Source organism: Lycorma delicatula, chromosome 12, assembly GCF_047948215.1.
Source record: "Lycorma delicatula isolate Av1 chromosome 12, ASM4794821v1, whole genome shotgun sequence".
Lineage (NCBI taxonomy): Eukaryota > Metazoa > Arthropoda > Insecta > Hemiptera > Fulgoridae > Lycorma > Lycorma delicatula.
In genome coordinates, this window is record NC_134466.1 from 32,550,091 (window position 1) to 32,568,231 (window position 18,141).

At 28.0% G+C, this 18,141-nt stretch overlaps 1 protein-coding gene across 3 annotated transcripts in view; it reads right to left on the minus strand.

Moving 5' to 3' along the window:
- The window catches only part of LOC142333489 (solute carrier family 35 member E1 homolog), a 60,554-nt gene extending 47,368 nt beyond the window's left edge, over positions 1–13,186 (minus strand). For all 3 annotated transcript variants that reach the window (XR_012758614.1, XM_075380733.1, XM_075380732.1), the window contains exon 1: positions 12,862–13,186. Coding sequence is in view for 2 of the 3 variants with exons in the window: in XM_075380733.1 (XP_075236848.1) it covers positions 12,862–13,186 (325 nt within the window). In the remaining variant the exon portion in view is untranslated. The remainder of the gene's footprint in view (positions 1–12,861) is intronic.
- Positions 13,187–18,141: the final 4,955 nt, after the last annotated feature.

Genomic DNA, 18,141 nt, shown 5'->3' on the forward strand with positions numbered 1-18,141 from the left:
AATAATAAACAAAATAAAAACCCCTCCTCTGTTCTTGTTAATGCAATGAAATAACATTTTTGAGATACTTTTAATATGAATAATGTAATTAAATGATTAATGAATTTAAAAAAATCTTATGCATTTGTAATTAAAATATTTAAATATGATTTTAAATCTTTTCTATAAGTAGTCTTTTTGGTAATTTCTTAAGTAGATGTTACACATGCAGATTACTGGTACCAATTCTGTTTCAATGCATACATTAAGATACATTTCCTGTTGCACTGTTTATTATTATGTAAACATTTAATCATGAGTATTTCATCATGAGCATTTCCAAATACTTAGAAAAATTAATCAATATCTACTTCTGGCTGTAAGCTTGTTAAAGTCCTTTCAACATCTTTTCTTTCTATGTGTTTAGAGATAAGTGGTTTTCTTGCAAATTTTAAGTTATTTGATTGAGAACAATCTGTTCCTAATTTAGAGTCTGGATTTCATAAGAAACACAGTGCTACTACTGCTCTATTAAGAGTTCCCCAATTATATTTACTATGCAACAGATCGGAGACTGCCTACTTCAATCATTGAATTTAGAAAAGCATTTAACTATATTTATCATTCTTTATTACATGCTAGATTTCAATTAAAGTAATTAAGAGGATGAATTCTTATTTGTATAATAGGCAGTTGTTTTATGCTGAAAGTTCTTCATTCTTTTCATCATCTTATTAGATATGTGCCCAATTCAGTTTTGAGGCAATTGTTTTTTTTTAATTTAATTTTAAATATTTCAAGTATAATCATTAAGCAAATGTAAAAGCACTTCAATACTTCATATACGTCTGATTATTCATATAAGTCATGAAACTAAATGACAACTTGGCTTTGTCACCAATAGGGCGCTAAAGCTTAACAATATCTAAATTAAGATAAAACAAATTAATTGGCTATTGATGTTAAAAAATAACACATCTGAAAAAAGTTACATCTCTAGCACTACTAAATGATAAAACATAAACTGATAAGAGATGTAAAAATAAATCTAAGTATGAAAATGAATAATCAAACCAAGTTTAATGAGCCAAGCAGAGACATATTTGCTAGCAATCAATAACTGAAGAGATTAGAATATTTATTACTTTTTAATGCTATAAGTAATGCTTGTAAAGACACTGGTTTTCATTTTTTTAAAAATTATTGTGATGTGGTAATCAATGATATGAACAGAATTATTGAATAATGAACATTTTATTTTTGGTTTGAGATTAAACAATCCCAAACTCATACAACGAATTATTTAAATTTTTAATATTACTTTAACTTTTTGATCTTTTAATTTTCAATTTTTTCTTTTCGATTTACAGAAAATGTTGCAATATCACTACTTCAATATAGAAAATGTAGCATGGACATAAGCAGAAGTGTGAAAAATGCTACACTTGAGTGAGATTCAAATCTGGAACTTTCTGGTCGAAAAAAAACACTTCCAGTTTGTCATAGAGGTCAGGAAAGTATAATTATTTAGAAAAATTTAACAAATTATTTAAACTGTCACTAGTAAAAATTATATAATTTAACTTTTTTTTTGTTGTGGGCCAGCTATGTACAATTTTGTTTAATATTCTCTTTAATTCTCCACACATGTTCTCCACTGTTCTCTCACACATTATAAGAAAGACTTTTTCCTTTCTCCTGATCTTTCTTCAGGTTTAAAAACCTGAAGAAAGGTGTCAGATGAATCAGTGGAATTTAGAGAAGTAGGAGGAGGAGGAGGAGGAGGACATCGCAAGAGGTCTGAGTAAAAAAGATAAGGTAGAAAATATAGAAGAATGAGAGAATGCTAAAAAGGAAATTCTTAAACCAGCAAAAGGGAACTTAGGCAGAACAAAGAGAACTGGTTGAAAACCTTGCGTATCTAAGGATATATTGTAGCTGATGGACGAACATAGAAAATAAGAACGCTATTCATGAAGAAAGTAAAAAAAAACTATCAACAATTAAGAAATACTGTAAACAGGAAGTGCAAACTTGCAAAAAAAGAGTGGATTAAAGAAAAGTGTTCAGAAGTGGAAAGAGAAATGATCATTGGTAAAATAGACTTAACATACAGGAAAGTTAAGGAAAATTTTGTGGTACATATATTAAAATCTAATAATGTGTTAAACAAAGATGGTACACTGATTTTATAATATGAAAGGAAAGGTCGGAAGGTGTGTGGAATATATTGAAGAGCTACACGGAGGAAATGAATTAGAAAATGGTGTTATAGACGAAGAAAACGAAGTCGAAGAGGATAAAAGGGGAGAAACAATACTTAAATATGAATTTAAGAGAGCATTAAAAGATTTGAATGGAAGAAAGGCTCCTGGAATAGACTGAATACCTGCAGAATTACTGCGCAGTGCAGGTGAGGAAGCGATAGACAGATTATACAAACTGGTGTGTAATATTTACAAAAAAGGTGAAGTTCCGTCAGACTTCAAATAGTGTTATAGTAATGATACCAAAGAAAGCAGGAGCAGATAAATGTGAAGAATACAGACCAATTAGCTTAACTAGTCATGGATCAAGAATCTTAACTAGAATTCTGTACAGAAGAATTGAGAGAGAGTGGAAGAAGTATTAGGTGAAGACCAATTTGGTTTCAGGAAAAGTATAGGGTCAAGGGAAGCAATTTTAGCATTCAGATTAATAGTAGAAGGAAGATTAAAGAAAAACAAATCAACATACTTGGCATTTATAGAGCGAGAAAAGCCATTCGATAATGTAGACTGGAATAAAATGTTCAGCATTTTAAAAAAATTAGGATTCAAGTACAGAGATAAAAGAAAAATTGCTAACATTTACAGGAACCAAACAGCAACAGTAATAATTGAAGAACATAAGAAAGAAGCCATAATAAAAAAGGAAGTCCGACAAGGATGTTCCCTATCCACGTTACTTTTTAATCTTTACATAGAACTAGCAGTTAATGATGTTAAAGAACAATTTAGATTCGGAATAACAGTACAATGTGAAAAGATAAAGATGCTAAATTTGCTGATGAAAAATTCTAGCTGAGACTAAAAAAGATTTAGAAGAAACAATGAACGGTATGGGTGAAGTCCTACACAAGAAGTACCACATGAAAATAAACAGGAACAAAACAAAAGTAATGAAATGTAGTAGAAATAATGTAGATGAACCATTGAATATAAAAATAGGAAGAGAAATGATTATGGAGGTAGAAGAGTTTTGTTGTTTGGGAAGTAGAATTACTAAAGATGGATGAAGCAGGAGCGATATAAAATGTTGATTAGCACAGGTGAAATGAGCCTTCATTCAGAAATATAATTTGTTTAGATCCAAAATTAATTTAAACATCAGGAAAACATTTTTGAAAGTATACATTTGGAGCGTAGCTTTATATGGAAGTGAAAGTTGGACGATCAGAGTACCTGAGAAGAAAAGATTAGAAGCTTTTGAAATGTGGTGCTGTAGGCGAATGTTATAAATCAGATGGGTGGATAAAATGATAAATGAAGAAGTTTTGTGACAAATTGATGAAGAAGCCTTTGGAAAAATATAGTTAAAAGGATAGGCCACATATTAAGGTATCCTGGAATAGTCACTTTAATATTGTAGGGACAGCTAGAAGGGAAAAATTGTGTAGGCAGGCAATGTTTGGAATATGTAAAACAAATTGTTAGGGATGCAGGATGTAGGATGTAGGGGGTATACTGATATGAAATGATTGGCACTAGATAGGGAATTTTGGAGAGCTGCATCAAGCTAGTGAAATGACTGAAGACAGAAACAAAATCTTAGCTTGATCATTTTTTTCATTTTTGTGATTGATATTTTCTCCAAGGTATTTAAAGTTATTAGTTTTCTTAATGTTTCTATAACTTGTTTTGAGCATTTCTGGTGTATTTTATCATTGAATAATAATCTGGTTTATATATATATATATATGTGTAATCTATACTCTCTACTGTTTTCTTGAGAAGTTCTAATCTCATTTTAATGTTTTCTATGTCTAGCTCTATTATACCTAATCACCTACAAAATCTAGACAGTCTATAGATTCGTAACTTCTTCCCAGTTTTTTAAATTTACTGACAACATGCTCTTCTTCAAACTTTTCCATTTCTCTAATAACGTTCTCTAAAACACAACTGAAAATAAATGGAGATAATCCATCTCCTTACTTAACTTCAGTTATAATGTTGAATAGTTTGAAAAGATGTCCTTTAAATGTAGCTTTCCTTTTATTCAATCAATTTGCTTAATTTAGAAATTTAAACAAAAAATTGTTTAAATTTAGTTATTAAATTTTTCTTATAATGAAAACAATTTTTTTTTCATATCACTAATTTGAGAAACGTAAAATAAAAATTAGCTCATCTGCATTAAATACATCTGTTTAAAACTGTACACATACTAATTCAACTGTTACAAACATTTAAAACTAATCTATATTTTAAATCATTAGAAATTAAAAAAAAATAATATGTGAACTATTAACATCAGTTAAATCTATTATCATGCAGTTGATGATTTAGATTCAATAATGATAAGATTAATAATTTAAAACTGTTGTTTACAAATTGATTTGTAGAACGTGGCTTGATTTTAAAACCAGTAAAGATGTACGACTTATAAATATATTACATAAGGAAAACTTTTTAACTTTTCCCCATTGAAAAAAAATCTAGTGTTACCTTCTTTTTTTTTTTCTTCAGTTAGTATCAAGAAGTGTGATCCACATAGAACTTAGATGTGTGCTGTAGCACAACTAGTACATACATGGCTTTTAACATTTAACAACCTTCTTGGGTAAACTATTTGCTGCTAGAAATAAAGACACAGTTTTTTTTTATAACAAGTGATCCTTGTGGGCTTTAATCTTTTACAATTTACTAATTCATCCAATTCTCACCACTAGGAATTATTATATTTAGAGCATCACAATTACATAATGATAAAATAATATACCAGAGCATACTTTAAACAAGCAACATCAAAACAGGATGTTTTTTATACAGTGATTCATGAAGAATGAACTAAGTTTCAGACATGTTCTACTGGTGAAAATAAAGAAAGTTCATATAAAAATAGGTCTTCAAATGCTTTGTTAGCAAGTGTCAGCTGGGGAAAGATTTTAGCCTGATTTCTGCACCTCCAGTAAAATTAAGTCAGATTGTAATTTTTGGGATCCAAGTCAAGGATTAAATTTGGTGGTTGTATGTGAAATCTGACCGACCTGAAAAAGTGAAAAAAAAAAAAAAAAAAAAAAATAGGTCCCAGAATAGTATTTTTAGAAATCTGGATTAAAAAATAAAAGATAGGAGTCAAAAAACACTATTTTATGTTTGGTGTAAAATAACTTTGTTAAATGGGTAATAAACACATAAAAATTAAGAACAAAACTTTGGAGAATTTGATTCTGAATAAAGTGGTTTATATATACATTTATCATCAATTAATAAGAACCGATTAGAATTGTAGACTGAGTAATAGCACATATTAATACCAGTTAATAACATAATAAAAATTGCAAAAGCACACTTATGTTTTAATAAAACAACCAATTACAATAATAAAATTGTTTATTTTTTTTACAATTAACAATTTCTAAGAAAGAATATTAATAATATAAGTGTACGTTTATCAATGCACAATAAAATTAAGAAAAAAACAAACAAAATAATAATAAAAAAATTTAAATGTTTAATTATTTTTTTAATAATCTCTGCTTTTACACTGCATGTTAAAAACAAATGTACAATAAAGGAGAAATGAGATAGCCATTTCTTAGCAATGGAAGTCAAGAAAGAAACTTCCCTTTCCACCCGTGAGTGAAGTAAATGCAAAATTACAAAATATTCTCTAATTGTTTGAAAAGAAATTCACATTTTACTGACTTTGGAAGCAAACAATTTTCTTCTTAATCAATTACAAAATTCAATTAATTTAATTTTTTTCTTTGCTTGATGATATTGCCACATAAGCTTGAAGCTTGTGCATGGGACATGAAAATGTAGCGCATGAAAAATGCTGTGCCCGACTGGGATTTAAACCCAGGATCTCTGGATGAAAGGCTGTGATGCTACCATTTGTGCCACGGAAGCTGCCAATTCATGGGCTATTTAGTATATTTGACTGTTATAAGTATATTTAAGAAAACCATCACACCTAGCAGATCCTGCAAGGTTTATTCAATAATTCACTGGAAAAATAATGGTGCAAAGGAAATTCATAAGACATTTTTTGACTTGTATTTGTCTGCTGTGATTATATCTAAAGCAAATATTGCATATAAGTCTGATTAAAATCATTTTACTAAATAAAAATAACTCATACTTCTGCCAACACACAAAAATATCTTGTGTGTGAAACTGGATAACAATTAACAGCTAAATTAGGTTTAAAATAACCTTTAAAAGTCCATATATCCTGACTTGACCATTTTTTTTAATTATAGGGACTACAAGTATACTTGATTCTGAACTACTGGAAAAAAGTTTCCATTGACTGACCTGTCAATTTTTTTATCTTTTAATGAATATAGGGAAGCCCAGGTTTAAATAGCTGGGTGTACAGTTTTCTTTTAATCTCTATAAGTTTAATGGCAAATTTATCAATATTATTAACCAACCATTACCTATTGATTAAAAAAACATCTTTTTGATTATATATCTTTTCTTTAAATTCTGCATTTAAAGAATTTACTTAATTTGTCATTAAGATTGCATTTATGAAGTTCTAGATGATAATTAGAGAAACAGGTATTTAATATATCCCTAACTTCAAAAAAGATATTAAACTAGCCAATGGCTACTTTTATACAGAATGGCAAGAAATAAAGAAATATCATGATAAGTCCTTTCAAATTAACCTGATTAGTAAAGCCTCATTTCAAGAGCATGTACTAACTTAATCAAATGGTTTAAAAAAGTTATCATTCCAGAAGAAAAATTCAGAAAAAACAATAAGCTTAGCACATTTTCTGTATATCTTTATTTGTTATAAAAAAAATTACAAAATTAAATGGATCCCAATTAGTCATAGGAAATAATTTTTTATTCTTTGGTGGTAAATCCTGCACTAATGTTTGCAATGCTGAAGAATAGCTACATGATGCAAGTCAGATGTCAATGCAATTAAGCCATTCTGATGAATAGTATCTGCTAGCCTATTCAGTATATTTCACACCACTTTATTAACAGATGACATTATCGAAATCATTATTATTATGCTCTTTCAGCTTCATCATCATGTAGAGTTCTGCATGGAGGCAAGTCCCTTACACCACTGCTGTTTCCATCCATCCCTGTTCCAGCTTTCTCCTTTGTTCCTTTGCAGTTTCCAATCTTCACATCATATATTTATTTAATGCTTCTTCTTCTTCATCCTCTTCCTCACTTTTTTTCTCATTCTACTGAGCCTTCCAATGCAATTGTCAATATTCCACTTTCTCTAACCACAGGTTTTAGACATTTTCATTTAAAATTCCTAACAATTTCTTTCAAATTGCTGAATCATTTGAAAAATCTTCCCACGAATTTATTTAAAATATAATTAAATGATTTCATTTTACTTGGTCTATGAATTTTTGAATAACTGATTTATCCAGAATCCTGTAAATGCGCTCAAAATAATTTCCAATAGTTACTTCTGAATTGTGGATTATTTCGTAATAATTTTTTATATTCCATGTACTTACTCGAACATTGTTTCATGTGTTTATACAATAATTAATTTGTAATATATTTAATAATTAATCTGGACTTTAATCACATCTATTTTGTTGTCTTATAATTTGTTTTTACATTTATAATTTATCTTACAATGATGACATGACATATGCAATATATTATTAAGTATTGATCAGAATAAAAGATCTGTTTATTAATTTATATATAAAATGATCAATGTAAAATCAGTCAACAGTAATATGCTGCTCTGAAACAAAGTAAAAGACACATCATTTTAACGAGAAACTGGCAGGATGGACAATTACTACCTGAAACAGCTTTGTAGCATTCTTTATGTAGAATGGGATTGTTTGTCTCATTTCACAGTTCTTTTCTGGATAGATTATTATTTTCTCAATATCCATCCTTTCTCTTATACCCAACCATTTTTTCCCCAAGTTATTTTACAAGTTTTAGCCAGATAAGATCAGGAACCACATAGAGTTACAATATTCCTGAACATTTATGTGGTTTTGTGGGAAATGGGCAGTTACTTATACAACTTTCCATGTACTCTTTCTCTGACTAGTGGCTGTAAAAAATCTAAACTGGGATTGAGAAGCTTGTAGTATAAATGCAAGCATTCTAATTTCCCCTGGTACTAATAAATTGTGATTAATATACAAACTCCTTTATAACATTTTTAATATGTGTTTAACTATGTCACGATCAATATAAATTTAAAATACAATAACTTGTTAAAATTATAAACCAAATATGGAGTGAGAATAAAAATTTAAGAAACGTGTTTATCACAAGTGAAAAGTGTTAATTGTCTTAAAAGTGCTAAACCTCATTACAAAATACAATCATTTACACTTAAAAATATTGCATTGATGAATTTCAATGTCATTAAATTTTCTACACAAATAAGGTTATTGTTAGATAATAAAACATTTTTAACAGATACCCATTCAAAAATTATGAAACAAATTCTGAATTAAGTTACAATAAAAATGGCAATCAGAAGCTAGAAAAGGTCTTCATAATGCAATGCTGTAGTTAAACTCTATAAATATCTTACACTGGTAGGGTAACAAATGAAAAACTTAAAGGAAATAGAAGAAAACTTCCACTTTCATGAAAATGATCAACATGAGATAGAACAACTATTTTAAAAAATGTTAGAGGGGAAGATAAAACAACACAACCAAGGACAATATTCCTGAATGACAACAAAGAGCAACATCTATATTATAAAACCTTGTCTTAGGAAAGAAAGAAGAAGAAAGATAAAGATAAATCCAAAAATAAAGTCGTGCAAAAAAAAGAAGAGTTTATCTTCATTTTTATGTACTTAGAATCAGTTTCATAATTTGTTAGTACATTAATTAACAATAATAAAATGCTTTTGATTAATAAACAAATAACCAAGAAATTATTACGACCATAAAACCTTTTAATTAAAAATCCACTTTTATAGATTACACTTTACAGTATATTTGAGCCAAGTTACAATAGACAATATTTCTAATTAATACAATTGAAATGATTTTTTGGAATAAAATATAATGTCAAATTTTAAAAAGGTATTTGTATAGCTGCTGATATTGTTAATTTAAATAATTTAGTTTTTTTTTTTTAATAGATTAATACTTCTATACAGAACTTAATTTCTTTTGTGCTCGGTAATAAAATTAACACCTGTATGAAGTAAATGAATGATTGTATTTTAATGAATGTGAATGCTGATTATTTACACACAGCTATAATAATAATAATGATTAATAAAATATTTAACTACATTGAAGAAACAAATCATACATCTTTATCGTATTAAATAGTTATAAACTCAAATAATCTTTTGTACAGACATTGGATTTTTTAAAAGTACATATTATTACTACTCAAACACAAAAAATGTTCTTTAAATATATTGCTGAGGAATAAATAAAGGTAGTTTTATTTGACTATCAGTTGCTTCACCATTTTATATATATATATAAATATATTATTTGATATTTACATTCTTTTATTGAATACAGAAGATATGTGTAGATAACATAAAAATGGTTAGAAATTAATGAAGTAGTACTACAGTTTCAGATTTTTCACATATGTGGCTAGTATTCTTTATCTCTTAACATTTTTTTAAAAAGGTCGATATTGGCATTTTGGTATTTCACTTCTCCACATAAACTTTCTAGAATTTTAATTCCAGGAATTTAGAGATCTGCTACCTGTAGCAGATTCTAGACAGAATCTGTCCTTTCAATATACACCTTTATTTTCTAGCTTGCAAATCTCCACGTGCTTTTAATCCCATGAGTATGATCATTAAATGATGATATTATCAAAGCAGATTTAGTATATCACTATACACGTGCCACTGATCACATACCATCCAATCAGTGGCTTCATTGAAGCTGCTGATCAATCTTCCATTAAGCATAGAAAGCTTACTGTTGCAAACATTTACAGTACCAGTATGCAAGACCTATATAATGTTTTCACAAAGTAAATGGACTTTCCATCAATTTCTACCGTCAAACTTGGACCTCTGAATCACACAGGACTGCTATTTGAATCAGAATCACAAACTGCTCTGAGATAATTAGCCCATCAACGGATATATGATAGTTCATATTTAACTCTTTATTATAAAATTTTATCGTTGCATATTTACTACATCATGTATAAATGAACAATATAATTCTCTGGACGGCTACTATTGAAACCAGATATCAAGTATACGTTAACATCTGTGGAAAATTCTCTTCACACAATTCCATATGTTATAATTCACTTGGGTGAATTATATTTTGTCCAAGCACACACTAGCACGGATTAAGAAGCAAAGTTCAATCTTGAAGAAATTGGACTCCTTCTTCTTCTTCTGTCAGAATAATACAAACTGCAAATAATCAAAAAACTCCAAAAAGGTTCATTACAAATGAGAAATAATAACAGTAGGCAGATGGAAGTGCAATAAATCTTGCTGAGTATATTGTGATAGTGGTTACTGTCATACTTCCTCTGTATATTAACTGGTAGTTGAGCAACAGAAATGACTGAAATAAAGCTCTTAAAAATCCAAAAGAATTCTTTAAAATAAATTATCAGAAATACTGAGATTAAAATCGATAACATAAAAAAATGAATGAACCCTGACCATGATTTTTAAATAATTATAACTAAATTTACAAGATTATAATTTTCAATGGAGGTAATGAATATATAATTAATTAAGTTTTCCACACTTTGTACTGAATGATGGTGATAGCTGTAATGATGATTTGATTTATCTGGTACATTCTTCCTAATTGGTTGAAACACTAATTTGTAGGGTAAAATCCTTTGTTTTACTGAATAATAAGTTTTCTGTATGTAAATGGTAAAGAAATTTTTCAATATAGTTATTTGTACCAATTTTGCCAGTATCAATTTCCAATTTTAGTAAATCATTCAAAAATTAGAAACTTTTGTTTATAGTTACTGTATCAATTTTTTTCTTATTTCATGTGTAATTTTTCAGTTTCTTTTACTTGTAAATAGTTTAATTATAATAATTAAAACTTAACTTCAAATATTTTATTTTTTGTTAAGTGATATTATAAACATTTTTATGGATATTATTAATACTGATGAAATTGGATAACTTTATTGTTAACATTTTAATAAAGCTTTGTTTTTATTACCTAATTGAGTGTTAGTGACAAGTTTATAATTCTTTAGATTATGGCATCAATCAAACTGACTAAAAGAGACATTTACAAAAGAAAAAAATATGTTTCTAGTAAAAATAACAACCGTTAGGAGCTAAGCTATACAATAAAAAAATTACCATGTTGAAGATAAATCAATAATTTGTAGCTTTACACTTTTTCCAAGTATTTTTTTAATAATTAAAACAATTTAGAACAGCTAACATAAAACAATGTAACACAAATAATATAGACATTGTGTTTGTCGATCTTGCTTTCTTTCAGAGCAATGCCATTCATTATGTAGCCAATCCTTATTCAAAACAGAAGAGAAGGTGTTAATAAAACTGCTTGAATATCACTTGCATTTTGGAATGCTGATACTGAAATGTGATATTATATTTGACTCAAAGAAAAAGGAATGGGAAAACTCTTCACTTCTTACTTTCTCTAACAATCCTCGCTAAAGATAGTTTTGATTCTTTTGACTGGCTATGCCATTTTTTTGAGCGATCGATGACTTGTGCAAGATCACCTAAAATCATTACATTATAGCATACACACTAAGTTTAATGTCTTATTAAATATATAAGTTTTTACAGAGCCTTCTCATTTACTGATTTTTCATGATAATCATATTTATACATATATTTGTTTTAAATGGTGATCTAAACCAAATTTAGCTTATTTTTACATTGAATCATAATATTTTTAATCATTCTATCAACTAATGTTACTAGTATAACTGGTAGTAGCTGTTCCCTGTAGCTTCAGGTAAAGTTAATCTTATAGGCTCTGTTATTAATTTCAGCTATAACTGTCACTGGCTTACTTGTAAATTATAAATAATAATGAATTCTCAGAAAGACTAAAAACTATTCATTCTTGGAATAACTCCTGATTTCTAATCTGCTGATATTTTACTTACAGTATAAATTATGAACTTATTAAGGAAATTAAATTAGTATATAATTTGGGGCTATAAAAGTTTGCCATCTGGTAAACAATATAATTAGGTTTCATAAAATAGTTAGTTATACAAGCAATTTAGAGTAAGATTAATTAATAATATTTGTTAAATTCTTTGTACTTATTTAATAAAAATAATAATATGAACTAAATGTTCCAAAAATTATTATATACTAGTGGCACTATTTTTAATTTACCATAATTCTTTAATTTTCAGAATCATTTAGCGATGTTCTAGATTAAGGTATGAAATAAAATTTTCTTATCTTTGATAATAAAAACTTGTAAAATGCAAAAAATTTATTAGCAAAATGATAATCTCAATTACAAATTTAGGGGAAAATCTATTAACCTAAAGGCACTGACTAGATCGCGTAAATCGTTTATAATGTAATACTGTTAGAGGTATTAAAAAATTGCCATACACTGAACAAATAAAGAACACTTAACTATCTTGGATAAATATAGTAATTATCGAGGTATATAAAAATAAAATATTTATACAGATCTAAAAAGAATCTTACCTGTATGTGCATATGACACAGGAACTTTCCAAATACTAACATGCGTAAAAACTGATGCCATAAATTTACCTAAAGCAAGAGGTACAATTAATTTAAAATAATAAGTCCAACTTATGTCAACAAATCTTCTCACTCCCCACATATTGAAAAAAGGTCCCGAATATAAGGTGATAGAAAGTAATTGAACCATTGTTACTGTCATCGGATACGGAAAGTCATTAAGTAACATTTTACCCACAACATTATTACTAGAACTAACAATATACCACAATAAACACAAAATTAATATGGTACAAACTTCTTTCGTCTGCATCTTGACGGCCATGCTGGCATGACGACATAACAGGTTATGTAAATCAAATTCAAACTTTAGATAAATTTATGAAGCATACATTAAAATTAAAACAAAAGCTTCAGAAAAAATATAAATCTTAAAAGGAAACATTGTATTTATATTCAGATTAACATCTTTTTTATATAAAAATGAACAAGATTTTAATTTGATTAAAACCGTACTGCATTTCATTTGCCGCATATTTCAAATTACTGTTTAACCTACGTCACATTTATGCAGCTGATAATTAATTGAATTAAGTTTTAGATATTATGCATTTTTATCACTACTGTGAGCAAAGTGTAGGTTTTAGAGTAACTTATTCTCTTAAGAACTCAAGATATAGCTGATGATCCAACCTGAAGTTATCACTTCGACTATCTTTCTTTTTAGTCTGGTACATCAATTTCACTAACTACTCATATATGGTCCTTCTTTCAGTAATAGTTTGTACTTTCAAGTTTAATTGTGAATATATCATGAATAACCAATGTTTATGCCAATGCGTAAAGCAGTTATAAGTTAATTCAACTTGTTTGGTATTTGACTTATTTTCATCTAAAATTTAACAGTATTTCGATGTAATGAATATTTCAATTATAAATAAGAAATTTTTCATACACTGAAATTTATGCATTCCATTCAACATACATATAAATATATGCTCAGCTGATTTTTATTTATGGCTTTTGTATTGATTATTTATTAAGATTTAACTCTGTATTATTTCATGTTTATAATGTTTAAAAAAAAAAAAAAACGTAAACATGTTTCATGAACTCGGCTCCTGATGATTCACTTGGCTTCTGATGATTCACACATCTCCTGGTGGTTCACTCGGCTCCATCTACACTATATAAGCCGGCTCCCCACTAGAGTCTGTCAGTCTCTCTCTGACTATCATTCGAAGAATCATTAGTGCGTCTTACATTTCTAATATTGTTTAGTCAAAATTTACACTTCATGCAGTTAACTAGTAAATTTCACATATTCTTCAACAATGAATCTTTTTTGTATGTTTCTTTCTTTTTTGTATTTTTTTTTCTTGGATCCATTATCATTCTTAAGAGAATAAATAAAACCTAACATATGCTGCCATAATAAATAAATATTTATTCTGAACAGTAAAAATATATAATATAGTTCACATCAACACAAAGTGAATTATAAATTTATTTATAATTCATTGATCTCCATGGCAGAGTGGTAGCATATTGGCCTTTCATTTGGAGATCCCAGGTTCAAATACCAGTTAGATATGGCATTTTTCATATGCTACAAAATTTCCACATTTTTATATCCCGATGTAGAAGCTTAATTATAATTAAGCTTCTATAGTGAATTTATTCATCAAGCAAAAATCAGATAATAAAACAAAAACTAGATATGTCGAAGTTCATGATAATACAAACACATGAAATAGTATTAAGGTAAATACAATAAATATAAAATATTACAACAGAATAATATCCCTTGAAATATCCAAATATATCATTAATTAAAATTTCATTTGGCTAACTCTGGGACCAAAGAAAATAAGTACTACTTATGATATATCAATTTTGGTCCAGTTGATTGCAATCAAAAGGGGAGGCACACAACTGTATGTTACAACAGTCCTAAATACAAAATTTCAACATTCTACGGCTAATCGTTTTTGAGTTATGCGAGATACATGTGTATGTACGTACAGACATCATGCCGAAACTAGTCAAAATGGATTCAAGAATGGTCAAGATGGATATTTCTGTTGAAATCTGGAAACTGAAATCTTTTGCAATCCTTCCTTTACTTCATACAAGGAAGTAAAAATGTGAACACATAACAAACCCGCCCCATCATTTTTTATGGAGGGTGATTATTTAAAAATTCATTGAGAGTAATATTGTTAATGTGAAATAAATTCTTTTAATTGTGTTTTAAATAAATTGTAGGAAAGATTTTTCAAATGGTTTGGCACTTTATTAAAATGACAATGGTACTATAATAAGATCCTTATTACACTAGCCCTCTGGCCCTTTGTAAGCTGAAGTATTGTGTTACGTTATATGAAAACAGTTCCATTGTTTGGCTTGGTAAAGGTGGATATTATTTTATTTTAACATTATTTTACTTTATAAGTATGTATATGAGACTGATGTGGGTTCCAGATAATGATCTGATAGCCCATATTTATATCTTGAAACATATTCTGACTTTTTGAGGAAGCCCCAAGAGATGATATTATTCTTTATACGATAATATATATTGGCGTAATAAATATTTAATAATTATGACAAGCTCAGTGTTTTATTAAGATGCTGCAAAGAAAAGTGGTATGGCTTGATTTTGTTACAAATGAAGTCAATTTGATCATCCTGCAAAAACTTCTCATCTAATGAAATATCTCGAAATTTTGCTTTATGAGCAATAGAAATACTACTGTTATCATTAACAGGAATTTTATCCACATGGTCAGCAATGTTATGTATACCTGAGAAGCACAATGCAGTGGTTTTATCTATATTTAAAGTTAAAAGACAATCCATCAAGTGAGTCATTTTTGATTTGCTACAGTAGAAATTTCAATTCCATTTAAATAATTAAATTCAGATATAGATATAGTTGTGTTGTTGCAAAAAGAATACAAACAATGGCTCAAAATTTTAATACAAGTCATTAATAAATAATAAAAAAACAGAAGGGACTGAGATCACTTTCCTGAATCTTCTGCATTCTACATCTTGAAATGAGGACCATGTGTATTCTTATCAAGAGATGAAATTTCAGTTACTTGTTTGCCGTTTGTAAGGTATGAACTTAACCAATTATAAGCAGCTCTTCTGCTATCATAGTTACTAAGATTTTTCATCAGTATAAGTTACAAACTAAATCAAATGCTTAATGAGTTTACAAAAAATTGAAAGTGGAATCTTTTTGTTAACTATGGAATTTAAAATATTTTCCAGAAACTGGGAAACGGCTGTTTCAGTAAACAATCTTTTCTTAAAACAATGCTGAAAGTTTGTTAATACATTATGCTTTTCAAGAAATGTTAAAAGTAGATTATTCAGAAGATATAGACAATAAGGCCAAGTTTTTATTGGTATTAAATGATGGGAATAAAAACAGAGGTCTTAAGCAACTAGGGTATAGTCTGTCGGTGAAAGATTCATTAATTAAATTTGTAAGAAGAATAATAATAGCACCTATAACTTCTTTTAAAATACTAGCAGGAATGTCATCAATACCCATTGAATATCTACTTAAATATAGATGATGTTACTATGTTACACATAACAGATGACGTTATATTGAATTCTATGTCAAATAGTGCTTTATTATTGACTTTAGCTACTGGATAGAGACTTCTTAACTTCATATATGTAGCAATCTTTTTCTTATAAAATCATGGTAGGTTTTGTGGTAAATGCAACATAATTACTTATCTTGGCAAAGAATGTTTAAAAATTCATATGAATCAGTTTCATCTTAAAAGTTACTAGAATTTACTAAGAAAAATATGCTCAGGTATCTAAATACAAATATGTTTGTGATAAAGTTTTAGTAAAATTCAACTAAAAACAAAAGAAAGCTAAAATTATTACAAGAATTTATCTTCACTAAAAGATGGAAAATAACAATTTTCTTAAAAAAATTGCTTGGTTTCAGTTAGTGTACAAGTGGGGAAAATCAGATCAAATATGCAACATAGTTACTACAATGTAGAATTAGAGATTGCTAATGAAATATTATTAACTTTAATAGAAATATTAAGTAACCAATACTAACGTGTAGAAAATGATTGTAACAAAGCTATCAGAGGAATGACTGAACATGTCCGAATTAAAGGGAAGGATTTAAAATCCACATACATGCTGCAGTCTTCTCTAAAGGATTAAGGAATTAACTTTTTGGAGAGAAATTCTATGTAATTTTTCATAGCAACATAATATAGTAAGATTACTGTAGACAAAGCTTACAAATATGATGGTTTTTATTAGTATTTAGCAAGATTTACGATTAAATGATTGCTAATAGTCCAACTATCAGTACCAATCTAATATTAATACTGCTATAAGACAACATTCAACATAATGTTTAGACAATAAAGAAAGAATAGTTTCTGTACTTTTAATTATGTTTATTTATTTATTTCACTTTTACAACTTGTTGTTCTGCCAGATTGGAGTCTGAGAGCAAGAAAATTTTAATAATTCCAATTCCAAGAATTTGCAAAATATTAAGTTTACCAAATACATATAAAAATTTTAGTGTACAGAAGAAGAAATAGTAACTGAATAAATGTTTACAAAAGAAGAATTAATAACTGAAAAGATTAAATAACAAAAAAACAAAACAAAGTTATGATGAATTAATCGATTTGTAATAAATATATGTCATTCTTGGAATTAGCTACTATTTGATTAAGGACATAGCTAAAGTAAAATAAAACACTTTTGTGCACTCCCAAGCAAATGTATGCATGCATGTACACACACTCACTCATATACATACATACATACATATAGGCACATAAGCACTTCAATTATATCCATGGAGTTGTTGAGAAAAAATTAATAGCAAAAATATGTTGCTGAAAAGGTATTGGACTCATGGAATTCAGTTCTGTGCATCTTTAGTGTTTAGAAGTAAATTTATTTTAAAGCATGTTCAGTACCCAAATATTTAATTGTAGTTAAATATTCATTTGTGATGAAAATACACAGACATATGTTCATTTCATTAGATAAAAAAGGTATTAATAACTTCATAACTGATTTCTGTAATTTCTGTCATTGCTTATGAATGCCGAAAAGTTTTCATGTATTTCAGATCATAAAATACTTTATGACAAAGCATAATATAACAAACTTGTAACTTGTAAGTTATTAGAACAGAACAAAGTGATATCTTGATTTAAAGGTTTTCAGTTAGTCCCTTGGTTATTTTAACAGTTTTACAGC